The 14,496-nt window shown below is 36.6% G+C and overlaps 1 protein-coding gene across 3 annotated transcripts in view; it reads right to left on the bottom strand.

Annotated features, from left to right (window-relative positions):
- Positions 1 to 1,342: 1,342 nt before the first annotated feature.
- The window catches only part of CDH12 (cadherin 12), a 1,039,090-nt gene continuing 1,025,936 nt past the window's right edge, over positions 1,343 to 14,496 (bottom strand). For all 3 annotated transcript variants that reach the window (XM_078444573.2, XM_078444569.2, XM_078444571.1), the window contains 3 exons: positions 11,188 to 11,305; positions 6,175 to 6,426; positions 1,343 to 3,419 (listed from right to left, as the gene is read on the bottom strand). In XM_078444573.2, coding sequence (XP_078300699.1) covers positions 2,920 to 3,419; positions 6,175 to 6,426; positions 11,188 to 11,305 — 870 coding nt within the window. In that variant the 3' untranslated portion in view covers positions 1,343 to 2,919. The remainder of the gene's footprint in view (positions 3,420 to 6,174; positions 6,427 to 11,187; positions 11,306 to 14,496) is intronic.

Below are 14,496 nucleotides of genomic sequence, written 5' to 3' on the forward strand. Positions count from 1 at the left end.
TATGAGCGCCAATAGACCTCTTTTCACTATATCACTCTGGTTTCCTACTGTACCTGAAATTATTTCCATTCTATATCATTTTTTCCCATTTGTTTGCTCATTTGCTGGAAATCAAATATATTTTTTAAATATATTGGCCATTAGGGGCTGAATTGTGTCTGCCTAAAATTGATATTTTGAAATCCTAATCACCATTGCCTCAGGATATGACTGTATCTGGAGACAGAGCATTTAAGAGTTAAGGTAAAAAGAGGCCCTGTGAGTGGGCTCAGTATGACCAGTGTCTTTCAAAGAAGAGGAATTAGCACAGAGGGCCGACCATATGAAGACACAGAAAATGGCCAAGCCAAGGAGAAAGAAAATTTACAAGCCAAGGGTGAGGCCTTTAGAAGAAATCAACGTTTCCAACACCTAGTTCTCGGACTTCCAGCTTCCAGAACCACAAGGAAATAAAATTCTGTTGTTTAAGCGACCCAGTCTGTGGTACTTCATCATGGCAGCCCTAAGAAACTATTGCAGTGGTGTAGCAAAAGTAAAACAGAGAAGTAATGGCCAAACGCTTATTAGTTTGATAAAAGTAAGACTCACCAATTTCACATATTTACTTAGCATCTCAGTCATGTGGTTTGAAATGACCTGTCCTTCCCAAGTTTTCTTTGTGCCATCATGGCTTTCTATCTATGACCGCTTGCAGAGGCAGTGAGATGCTCTAACCAGATACAAACGTCAATGATTCCTGACAAGAATCATGTTGTCAGCCAGAAGTGATCTTCCATATTAACCTTCTTCAAGGGGCCATGCATCACTGCATAGTAAATCATGTTGCTAGGACAAACCCAGAAGTTGCCTTCATTTTTTTCCAGTAAGGTTATGACATCACCAGTCTTAAAAAAAAATTACATAGCTGTTTCCCAAAGCATTCTATGCTGCAAATTATTACACTATGTGAATATTCAAATATATTTCCCAAAGTTGAGACACAAGTGAGATCTGGGTGCTGTGAGGACGAAAAGAAGTTCAACAATTGTTCATGATATGGAAAACAAGGACAGTGTGCAACTATGTGGCACCAAAGAACGCATGTGAACTGCAAATGCTAAGAGCCAAATTGCCACTGCATAATTATCACTTACATATTTTTTGAAGTAATACTTAATAATGAATAGGACTGAATACAATTTGCCCATACTATCCATATTTCTACCCATTTTTCCCATGTGCGAACTCTTTTACAACTTTGCAAATATAATATAAATATATTCATAAATGTTTCATAAATACAGCTAGATATTGACCACATTTTCAGGGTGGATCTTATAAGCAAATTTTATTTTTTCCTAGAGATAGTCTCAATAGTTCAGTAGTCACTTGTATAATTATACTGTTAAGAAAATATATCATCACTTCGGAGTTATCTGTTTTGTTAAGTGCATTTCTAGATCGGGTACAGTTCACTTGAAAGTAAAGTATATGAGTGTAGTGTATTTGTATGCTTATAAAATCTAACATTTCTCAGAAATCTGCCTCAAATTAAAAAGTAAAAGTTTTTTAAAGAAGAGTTGTATGGGATCATTTATATTGGAATTATTGTAGATGATCACATAAAGAAGCAACTGTGAGCATTAATAACAATGTTTACAAAGTTGAAATCCATGTTGATTAAATAAATCAATCAACTGCTTGATTCTGCATTTGTGTTCATCTTAGGAATTAGTCACTGGTTTGAATTTTCTGAAATCCCTGATTTTTTATTTGTCTAATAATATGTAATATTTTTAGACACGCTATAAATCCATCCTGTATCATTTGATATGTATTTTATTTTCTTTGCTCATCAAAAAAAAAATCACTAGTTTGTAAGAAACTCTGAGAAGCTCTGTAATGAATTTCTCTTCCCATGTTTGAATTAATGGCACTTTCTTCCTTAATAATTTTCGTAGAAACGCAACTTCAAATTTTATCTATGACTGAACACGGTAATAATCTGGTGATTTGTTAAAACGAACCTTCCACACACCAGCACAGTATTAACACAAAACCAATATTTATTTTGATGTGGGGTTTCAGCCCTGAGGCCTCTCTTCATAAAGAGGGATTTTTTTTTAATTTCCTTTTTTAAAATGTCTTTTTTTGGAAAAAAAAAAAGCAACATTTTGCTGATCACCTTTAATACGAACTAATGTGAAGATCAAACATTGCTTTTAAGATTCAGGACTTACATATTGAATTTGATATTATCGCATTTATTTCAATATTCTGAAAGGGTAGGAAAAACAAATGTGTTTTGGCATACAGTTAAAAAAAGAAAAAAAAAACTTCTGAATTATAAGAAGATGGAGTTCAGAAAGTATTCTTCATTTTTCCTCAAAAGGAATTAGAAGTCAGCGTGTTGCTATTGCTTCCTTGACATAAAGACAGTGTCTTTGTTTTCTGTCCTCTGTATCTCTGAATCCTGTAATGCCATCACAGCAGAGTGCATTGGACACCACTTTAAATGATAAGAGTTTCAATAGGCACTTTAGTGGAATTAAGAAAAATCTAACACTCTTCCACCGTGATGCCACATAGCTATCTTCGTTCTATGTTGTCATGTCAGTAAATTGTATTTAATAGGCCTGAGCTTGTCTCAGTGTGTTTCCAAAATAACAAAACAAAACCAAGCGAGTACATTTAATAGGATTTATCTTGTGTTTGCAGAGTAAAACAAAACTGACAATATGATAAATATAGCAACTTGCTAGAAACCAGGTAATCAAAGGACTGTGTTCCTATAAAGCCTGGTGTGTGTGTGTGTGTGTGTGTGTGCACATGTGTGCATGCATGTGTGTGTCTGTGTGTGTGTCTGTGTGTGTGATTTCTATTTGTGTTTCCTTTTCTTAAATTTCTCCATTTGGTTGTGTTTTATCCTTCGCCTCTGCCCTAAGTGACTTTATCGGGGTTATAACTCTCTTCTTCACCAAACATGTCTGCCAAGACTTTAAAGCGGGGTCCCCAGTCTGCCAGATAGTCGTAGTCCTGGTCAGCTTCCGTGGTGAGAGAGTCTATAGAGCTAAGGGAGTCTGCTACTGATCCATTTCCTTCATATGCATATGTAGCCAACGAATCGTACGGTGGAGCGGTCGGGTCCACGTCATTTTCCTGCAGCCTTTGATTAATGAAATCCCTTATGTCTGTGTTGTCTTCCACCGGTGGTCTCTGACGAGGTAAACAGAGAGAGTCTGGTTTTATATCCCTGCGAATTTTGTTTTCTTCAATCACTTTCGGATTTCTCAGAGCACCAATATCGAAAGCCTGCGTGTCCTCCTCCCCACCTCCTTCGTCATCATAATGGATAACGTTGTCTCTGATGTCTTCTTTCGAGGTCATTAGAGTGTCTTTCTTCTTCTGCCTTCGCAGAGCTACATACAGTACAACGATGGCTAGAACAAGACAAAAGTTGCAAGTTGAGAATATGTAGTTGATGATTTTCAAAGTAGACATATTATAATCAAGAAGGATCATATCTATGTTTACACTGTTCATCGTGTAAAGCTCAACTTCATTTTCAAATTGTAGCTAACAAGAAACCTTAGCAAAATTATTCACAAAATCAAGCAATGACTGTCTTATATTTAGTTTGTGTTATATTTCAGTATTTTAGCGGCAGTTAAAAAGGGTGTGTTACAAAATTTTGTAAGAAAGAATGCTTGTTCTAACCATAGAGAGAGCTGTATAGTATTGGTATAATATAACTTGAATATTATTGCCCATAAGTAACACTTAGATATTATTTATAGCTAGATTCCCTAGCTGTAACATTATTTGCATTTCTAATGAAATAAACCCACATCTTCTTGTAAAAATGACTTTTCAAAGTGATACATTTTAGAAAGGGAAGAAAGAAGGGAAGGAAGGAGAGGAGAAAGGAAGGAAGAGTACAGAATATAAGGGCCTTAGTTTTATAAACTGTGTCAACTGAGATTTCTAATTATTTCAATTCTGTGTCCTAACATATTGAGACATTTTCTAAATCAAATTCCCAGTGTTCAGTTTGCATTCATTCATGATAGAATTTTGAAATATTTAATTTATATGCTCTCACTTAAATCTTTCTTTGTTCCTGGCTGATGCCCAGCAACCACTAAATTGTAAGTGTTTAGTTCCTCTAGAAGCGAAAGGGCACAGATTCAAATCATAAAGTCAGTGCTCAACTTTGGTCATCATAAAACCCCCTCTCCTCCATAGAAGGGGTAACAGATTGAAAGCCACAGTATGTTTGATTTCCTACAGTAGAATCTGGAAGACTGTTGTCAACAGATTAGAAATTAGAGGAGATTGCGTGATGAGGAAAGCTCATTTATTCCCTCTTCCTCCCAAATTAAAGGTTGACCAACTGGAAGGAGGAAGGAGATATAGGTAGAGCTTTTATACGATGGGCCTCTAAGAGATGTTTAGCACTCTGCACTCTTCCCAGGATTTAAGGAGGTCCCAAAATGAAAAAAGACCATTGCTCACCTGGGGAATGAGCCAGAAACTGCAAACCTCACAGAGAAGGCCTACACCTAAAATGGCTTTGGAGTTGCTATGGCTGAGAAGGGGACTACTAGCTGATGTATCTGAGGGCCCTGTAAAAGATCCCTAAATGCCACAGGACACTCGTGCTTCCCCTCATCCCAGGAAAGATAAGAAAATGGCTCAGAATAAATGGGAAGATCTGAAGGAGTTTGGGATTGGTTAAAGAGGTCCAAGAAGAGTTGGGTTTTTAAGAATTCTTCATGGCAGAACTAGAAATGTCAACATTCACTGCTGTGGACTTGCAAATCCATGTGCTAAAATGGGGCAAGTGCACTGTGGCCACTCAGAAACTATTGGGAGGAATGAGTAACAGACAGCGGGGCAAAATGATGCTGAGCAGAGCAAGACGACACAGTACACTATAAAAGGGCCAAACAGGCCACAAATGAGCATCCAGAACATGCCAAGTCATGGTAGGTCGATATGGAAACACTCTGGGACTCTGGTGGTTCCTTGAAAGAAAGAAGCATGAAAGAGGAACCCTTGATTTGAGGTTAAGCACCTAACTGATGGTGTTCAATTTCAGGTGTGAGAATGTTATTTTGAATCTTTTTCCACACACCAATGTTACTTGTGTGAATTAGTATCTACACTATGCAAATTGGACCAGAACTTCAACTTCCAAACTGACATGAGCTTCTTAGAGAATGTTCTCCAAAAACTGTCATATAATGCCTTACTCCATGCTTTACATCCTAGGTTGTTGTTTTTTTTTTTTTTAATTTTCTATCTTAAAGATAAATGTATGTATCTACATTTGTGAAGCATATATAAACGGATTCCACAGTGCCCAGCTGTACCTCTGTTGCAATTTGAACTTAAAGAAATGATGGGCAAAACAGAAAAGCTCTCTCTAGTTTTGTGAATCTGGCAGTGAATTAATAAGTGAATGGAGCCAGCTGAACAGAATGGATGGAAGACGGAAACCCCTAAAGTAGATTTATGTTAATTCTCACAGAGATGTTACAGAATACGTTACTTCAATCCTTTTCCTTTGCAGTGCTTCTGGATGTTTTAGTGTGTTCTTTTCTAGGGAGGGTGGTTAGAATTTTGATGTGTGGAGCTGTGAAAAAAGCAGAATGAGAACTGCTTTTGGCTGGCAGTTTAAACAGAAAAAAAAGTTAGGAATGATTTTACTTTCTTTCATTTCTTTCCTGTCTTTTCCCTTTTCTTCCTTTATTGAATGGGCATTGGAGAGCCATGGTTCATCTAGTATATTTTTAAAGATATGTACTATCTTATTAGATAGCAATAATTACTGGAATATAAGATGAATTATAAAAACACTGCTGTAAATGGGATATCTGTTATAGAAAATTTCACTGTGGCATGTGCAACAAACTGTTATTCCTTGGAATCCCTAAGGGCTTGAATGTACTCTTGTGTTTCTGATGATGTTATTTGTTTATTCTTAGTGCTATATATACAAAGAGTCTTAAATAGAAAATTCATATTAATAAAAAATAGAATTCAATGTACTTAATCTTTCTTCTATCCAGATGTGACATCTCAACGAAGAAAAACTAATTTACATGTATTGTGAAGACAGAGGCAGAGAGAAGAGAGATTGAGAGAGAGAGAGAGAGAGAGAGAGAATATGGGATTAATATTGAAACCAACCTAAGAGTATAACAATGCACAGTAGGATTGCAATCAAAGCCCCAGTGCTGAGTCCTACAGGTAGAAAAATTGCTTCCACATTACAAGACAGGATGGTACCATCAGAGTCACATCTACAAACTCGAATAGTCATGGTGTTTGTGCTGCTCTGCACAGGGTAACTGCTGTCTTCTATTACAACAGGGAGGAAATACAACTCTTGCTGCCTGCGGCTGTATCCATTTCTTCGGGTTTCAATTCCAGCTGTGTTGTCTACAAAACAAGACATTGATGATAAGACGGTTACTAAAAGCTTCACTTCAAATCTGAAAGGTTGGTATCTGTTAAACGGTAGGAAGCTGTTCTTGCATCAGCAAAATAGACCCATATTTTAATTCTTTCTTTTATTATTATAAGAGCTGCCAAATGTAATCAAATGTAATCAAAATAATCCTTAGGAAAAGAAGAAACATTAATCTTATCTGGTATAAGATTTATATTTTCAATTCAGAAGGAATAGAAACTGGTTATAAAGCAAGAAGTGTGTTGACTTGACTCATTTTTTTAACATCAAAATGGCATTCAGAAAAAAAAATACAACTGTGGGTGTTTTCTTACATGCTACAAGAGCAAAGATTACAAAGTATGAATCTGTAAAATACCTTACCTAAGAACCTATTATTTAAAATATAACAAATACCAATTTCCCATTTGACTTATTATTTTCCCTGGATCTGAATCTGTGCTATATAGCTATGTATAAGGTAAAATATATCTATATATATCTGTATCTACATTTTTCACTTTTGCACATTAGTTAGTATAGGAAAAAGAGAAAAAAAATGTGTTAAAAACATCTAGATTCATTAAAAATTTTAAACATAAATACCATTTTAATATAAGTACAAAAATGATTCATTTTAATTCTGACAAAATCAAAAACAGCCATATTTACTTAGAATAATCCAAGGCAATAAAAATTTAAAATCTTATATAAATGCAATTAATACTTCTATTGAAAGTATTATTTTGCATGTATTTGTTCTTTACTTATTGTATTTCTACACATACAAGTGGAAATATGGTTTTATTCAAAACGCCCTTTCTTTTTTGTGTCTATTAAAGTAACTCCTACACATATCTTACTATTTATTTTAAAAAATGTATTGGGGCACCTGGGTGGCTCAGTCGGTTAAGCGTCCGACTTCAGCTCAGGTCACGATCTCGCGGTCCCTGAGTTCGAGCCCAGCCTCGGGCTCTGGGCTGATGGCTCAGAGCCTGGAGGCTGTTTCCGATTCTGTGTCTCCCTGTCTCTGCCCCTCCCCCGTTTATGCTCTGTCTCTCGTTGTCCCAAAGTAAATAAACGTTAAAAAAAATTTTAAAAAAATAAAAATAAATAAATAAATAATATATTAATATTTATTTAACCTATTATAGTCATACATCATATCCACTTTGGAATCATGGAAACTAATTTTAGAAAAATATAGTACTCATTAAAATACAAGTTTGTCAGACAATGTTGCTAACTCAGTAATATTCATTCATCTATTTGTATATTCTAATTTCAACAACTAAAACTTAGGCAGATTCTCTAGATTCATTACATTAGAAGCACTAAGTTGAGAAAAATTACTTGATAAGATTGTTTTGCATGGGAAGACGACTTGGTTATTACATAGGGATATTTTTTTAATTGAAAAAAATATACCAAGATGCAAAATGTCTATTATAACATGCATGGCCAGCCAGACTCAGTAATGCCAGATAATGATGATGAGAGTAGGAACAAAGAAATGTGGACTAGGTGAATTAACATTGAAATCTTCAGCAACTGGTTGAATACCTGAAGCTGAGGAAAAGGAACAGTCAGGATTAAAATTTGAAACGTAAGAATAGGAGGTTGGAGAAGCTGATATATGTGTACTTGAGGAGCCATGGATTTGGTATTCTTGAACACATTATATCAAAATGTACCCTACCCTTTTGTTATTGTTTAGCCTCCCCATTATCCATGGGTTCACTTTCTCTGTTTTCGGTTGCCCAAAGTCAACCTAGGCCTGGAAGCAGATGATCCTCTTTCAGATGTGTGGTCAAAAGGTCAAGGGTAGCCTACTGCTATATCACAATGCCTATGTCTTTCCCCTCATTTCATCTCATTGTCTAAGCATTTCATCACCTTACATCATCACAAGAAGAAGAAGGATGAATACAGCACAAGATATTTTAAGAAAGAGAGAAATCACATTCACATAACTTTTATGTGAGCATATGGCTATAATTGTTCTATTTCATTACTGCTGTTACTGTGTCTAATTTATAAGTTAAATTTTTTCATAGATATCTGTGCATAGTAGAAGACATGTATATGCAGGGTTCAGTACTACCTGTGGTTCGGTGTCAGGAATCTACTAGGTGTCTGGGAACATACTCCCCCAGAAAAGGGGATTACTGAATTTTCAACCCATTATTGTTATTGATATGTGACCATATACAATTCATTGTGCTGTTCATGATGGGAAAAAAGACATTAAACCTCATTTCCACTCTTTTTTTTTTAATTTTTTTTAACGTTTATTTATTTTTGAGACAGAGAGAGACAGAGCATGAACGGGGGAGGGGCAGAGAGAGGGGGAGACACAGAATCGGAAGCAGGCTCTAGGCTCTGAGCCATCAGCCCAGAGCCCCATGCGGGGCTCGAACTCACGGACCGTGAGATCGTGACCTGAGCTGAAGTCGGAGGCTTAACCGACTGAGCCACCCAGGCGCCCCTCATTTCCACTCTTAAAATAGTTTCTACTGCACAACAGATAAAGAAAAAGTTTATGTGTATCATATAACTATTAATATATATGCACACAAAGAAGTTTTATTCAACTGTAAGAAAGAAGAAATATTGACATTTGTGACAACATGAACGAACCTGGGGGACATTATGCTAAGTGATATAAGCCAGGCAAAGAAAGATGAATACTGCACATGACATTAGAGGTGAAATCTAAAAAAGAACGACAACAACAAAAAGCAACCCATAAAAACAGAGAGCACAAATGGGGTTGCCAGGGCTTGGGGGTGGTGAAAATAGGGAAACATGGGCAAAAAGATACAAAATCTCAATTATAAGATGAATGGGTATAACAAGGTATACCATGGTAACTATAACATGGTGCTATGGTTGATACCACTGTATTGTAGAATTGAAATTTGCAACGTGAGTAAAACTGAAATAGTCTACCCCTGGTGGTGGGGGGGGGGGGGGAGGAGGTGAGGTAAATATGTGAGGTCATAAAAAGTTTCTATTCAGTTTTTAAAGACTTACACTTACACTTAAAATGTAAGTTCAGATAAAAGGGGGAATATAATAAATGGCATATTTAAATAGCAAACAATGTTCAGACTGAGACAAAACACTATTGCTATGAGGCAAGATGATCTAATTTATATTATGAGATATTAATTCCCCAACAACCATACAATAGGGGAGATAGTCAATGCTTATGTCCCTGAATGATGTGTCCATCTACTTTGTTGCCCAAGCCAGGGATCTGGAGGTCTGATTAGTCTTCTTGTCCATTGTATTCACATCCAGAATTTAGGGAATCTAGCATCAAGCCCTACAACTTTCTGTCTCTATCCACCTATCTCCATGAGCCATTACCTTAATCTAACACACTTTCACCCCCTCCTGCAATAGCATCACAAGTAATCCTATATCCTTCTGTTGTCTTTTTCAAACTACAACCAAACTGATCTTCCTAATGCAAATTTGAACATATTATGCTCTTCTAAACCTTTCCAAAGTTATAATGTCTTTAAATGGCTTCTAGTTAGGGTGACTACATGTTCTGGTTTGTCTTGGGCAGTCCTATTTTATGTGAGCTGTTCTAATTAAAATCACTAATATCGTCCATGTCTATTCTCCAAAGTATTCTAGCTTTCATAATAAAATATGTGGTGTCTCTACTTATAAGGCCTTTCATATTTGGGACCCTACTGCATTTATAGCCATTCCTCATGCTACACTATTAGATGGAGAAAACCCTACTGAATTTCCTTCTGTGACAAAATGTCTGATTTCTTTCTCTAAATATTTACAGACAAGTAAATTTTTTTCAGACAATCTTTGACTTCTGTCAGTCATTATCATCTCATCACAATCTGCTCATTTGTTTTATAAGCATAGAATTTAGTAAGAAACTAGCTTTTTACCATCAAATATTATGAACTCAGATGTTTCTAATTCCCATTTCATAACTAAAGAAACTTAGAAGGGATAAAATGTCCACAGTCACAGAATTAATAATGTAAGAACACCTGGCCAGTACTTAGCTGTAATATATCCAGTGTCCTTTGTATTTTTGTAGTGGCTGTCACAGTAGCAGATGTGATACCATTAGGAGCAGAAGCAGTGGTGATGATGACCGTGGTAGACACAGAAGTGCAGATATGATGGCAGAGGCGATCACTAAAATAATCTTGGGTATTGCGTTAAATGATTTGCATGCATTAATTTATTTAATATAAATACTATGAGGTTGATTTATTTCAACTATGAGTTTAAAATTATGTAGTATAACTTCATACATTGAGAGTCTGCCATTGAGGACATAATGGAGTGGGAATGAAAATTTCCGCCATACTAGTTACAAAGCCTGTATTCTTAACCTGTGATGTACTGTATGTTATTCAAACAAACCAATTACTAAGAAGTTACCTGTTTGTACAAGTAATGTGCACGTGGAACAAATGATACATTTAAAACATAGAAAGCATTCAATTTCCCAGATAGGCTATTTTGGCTTGACTCGTTAAGGGACCGTCCACATTATAAATGGAAGCAATTTGCCTCATTAGATACGATCTATATAGGTTAAATATTTAATTTACTGCTAGCCATAGAATTTCGTATTTCTCATATATGGATTTCCACATTTTATGAACTTGAGTGCTTCTAGGAAAAACATGGGTTGCTACCTTTGCGCCCTTTTACAAAGTTACATGGCAAGAGGTACGTTTTTATGCGGTTAAACTTACTTCTGAAGTCACGGACTGTAAAATTTGGTTTGACGGCAGCTTCAGGTGATAATCTAAAGGAAAATTGCTGCCCAGCAGGTGAAAGATCTCGGTCTGCAGCGCTGACTATCTGAATTATCTGAAACAAAGTTGAGATGAAACTTGAAGTCAGTCATGAGTTTCAAAGGGAACTTGACATCCCAGGCTAGTAAGTTTATTCAGTGATGCATGCAAGGAGAGATAAATGACTTTTTTTAAGATTCATATCAGTGGACCAATTATTTATAAATAATTTTTTTAAATTTTTTTTTAACGTTTATTTACTTTTGAGACAGAGAGAGACAGAGCATGAACGGGGGGAGGGTCAGAGAAAGGGAGACACAGAATCGGAAACAGGCTCCAGGCTCTCAGCTGTCAGCACAGAGCCCGACGCGGGGCTCAAACTCACGGACAGTGAGATCATGACCTGAGCCGAAGTCGGACGCTTAAGCAACTGAGCCACCCAGGCGCCCCTACAAATAATTTTTATAAACAAATATCTAAACATTTACAGTTCGTAATGGCAGGTTCAATTATAGGGTCTGGGCCAATTCCAAATCAATATCTGCATAAATAAAAAGCTTCAGGCGCCTGGGTGGCTCGGTCGGTTAAGCGTCAGACTTCACCTCAGGTCACGATCTCACGGTCCCTGAGTTCGAGCCCAGGGTCGGGCTCTGGGCTGATGTCTCAGAGCCTGGAGCCTGCTTCCCATTCTGTGTCTCCCTCTCTTTCTGCCCCTCCCCCGTTCATGCTCTGTCTCTCTCTGTCTCAAAAATAAATAAAACGTTAAAAAAAATTAAAATAAAAATAAAAAAAGCTTAACAGCATTGAAAATTCTCACTAAGAAGCAAAATAAAATTAAAATGCACTTGCTTGTACTGTTAAAAACTGAGAACAAACTGAGGGTTGATGGGGGGTGGGAGGGAGGGCAGGGTGGGTGATGGGTATTGAGGAGGGCACCTTTTGGGATGAGCACTGGGTGTTGTATGGAAACCAATTTGACAGTAAATTTCATATATTAAAAAAAAAAAAAAAAAAAAAAGTATGGAAAGAGCCCAAATGTCCATCGATGGATGAATGGATACAGAAGGTGTGGTATATATATACAATGGAGTATTACTCGGCAATCAAAAAGAATGAAATCTTGCCATTTGCAACTATGTGGATGGAACCGGAGGGTATTACGCTAAGCGAAATTAGAGAAAAACAAATATCATATGACTTCACTCATATGAGGACTTTAAGACACAGAACAGATGCACACAAGGGAAGGGAAGCAAAAAGAATATAAAAACAGGGAGGGGAACAAAACACAAAAGACTCTTAAATACAGAGAACAAACAGAGGGTTGCTGGAGGGGTTGTGGGGGGGGGGGATGGGCTAAATGGGTAAGGGGCATTAAGGAATCTACTCCTGAAATCATTGTTACACTATATGCTAACTAACTTGGATGTAAATTAAAAAATAAATAATTAAAAAATAAATAAATAAATAAATAAATAAATAAAATGCACTTGCTTGCATTTTAAACTAAATAAAATAAATGCTTTCTAACATAAATACAAAAATGCTTACTGGAAAGAAAATCGCTGATTATTTAAAAGCCCTTGCGACAGCAAAATTTTAGTATAGTTACGTTTGTGAGAATGAATTTTATTTTCATAAATAAATAAAATGTTGAGAAAGAGAAATTCAAAGGATGTATATCCTATTTTGTTCTTTTATTTGTTTCCCCCCAACGGGCCAGAATGCTAATTGCATTCTCATAAAATGTTTTTAGGAAGTAAACACTAACCATCGTGTTTAAAATTTTTCCTAAATCTCTCCCATAGGTTGTATGTCTGGTAGTTAAAATTCTGACACTTCAGTAAAGTGCCCTTAAGAATTTGGAGATTAAAAATAACTTCTAAGAGCCAAACTGTGAAATTGATAATTCACTACACAGATAACCAATTTATAATGGCTTTGAGGTTTTATTTATTAACATATGCAATGGCTTTGCATCAGAAAGAATTTCAGGAATTGTGTGTAGAAGAGGGCGAGGGCAGAGGACTGCTCAGGTGATGACTCTTTTAGACTAAGTTTGAATTTGCCAAAGGAAGACCTTACATTTCAAGTACTGCATTGTGGTCACAGCGGGCAAAGCACACATCGTGTCTTAGCACAATGACATTAAACATGTGATTTATTTTTTTAATTAATTTTTTAATGCTTATTTATTTTTGAGAGACAGAGAGAGAGAGAGAGAGAGCACTGGGAAGGGGCAAAGAGAGGGAGACACAGAATCCAAAGCAGGCTCCAGGCTCTGAGCTGTCGGCACAGAGCCCGACGTGGGATGCAGGGCTCAAGCTCACGTGTTGTGAGGTCATGACCTGAGCCAAAGTCGGACAACCCACTGACTGAGCCACCCAGGGGCCCCTAAACATGTGATTTATTTGATACTTTTTGTTTTCATTTCATGGTTAAAAACCAGTCTTAGTACTATGTTCTACCTCCCCATATATTTGTGTGCATGTAGGCTTACATACACATACACACATTCACACATAAGCATACCTACTAGGAAATTTAGTGCCTGAAGCAGTATTGGTAATTTGTAATTTGAAAAATTGGTTTACTTTATTTTTTTAATTTTTTTAAGGTTTATTTTTTGAAGGAGAGAGAGAGAGACAGAGCATGATCAGAAGGGCAGAGAGAGAGGGAGACACAGAATCCGAAGCGGGCTCCAGGGTCTGAGCTGACAGCATAGTGCTCACCCAATGTGGGGCTCGAATTCACAGACCATGAGCTCACAACCCGAGGTGAAGTCGGCCGCTTGGCCGACTGAGCCACCCGGGCGCCCCAACAAATTGATTTTCTAATGAGAAATCCAGGTCTCTAGTTCAGTGTAAATCGGTCCCACTTCTATCAAACTTCAACTTTCCTTCACATAAATCCATATGCTTAATCAGATCATAGTTCCCATCCATAAATTTTCTGTAAATTATTAAGGGATTGATTTGCCAGGTGTTTTGTTTTGTTTTGCCATTAACTACTATCAGCAAGCATAATCACTTACTAAATTAAAGTTCTTTAACACCAAAAAATATCAAGAACATAACTTTAGAATGAAGCAATGTCCTTTCAAACAGCAGAGAAGAAAATTTTGGTATAAACTGTCACTTATCTGGAATTGACACTTGGGAGTCATTACGCTAAGTAAAAAAACCGCTCACACTTCAGTGATTCACCATTGTTGATTTAGATAGTATCATCCTTTTCTTTTCCTGTTGTCTCTTGACAGATATCACA

The sequence above is a fragment of the Panthera onca genome, chromosome A1 (genome assembly GCF_046562875.1).
Source record: "Panthera onca isolate mPanOnc1 chromosome A1, mPanOnc1 haplotype 2, whole genome shotgun sequence".
Classification (NCBI taxonomy): Eukaryota; Metazoa; Chordata; class Mammalia; order Carnivora; family Felidae; genus Panthera; species Panthera onca.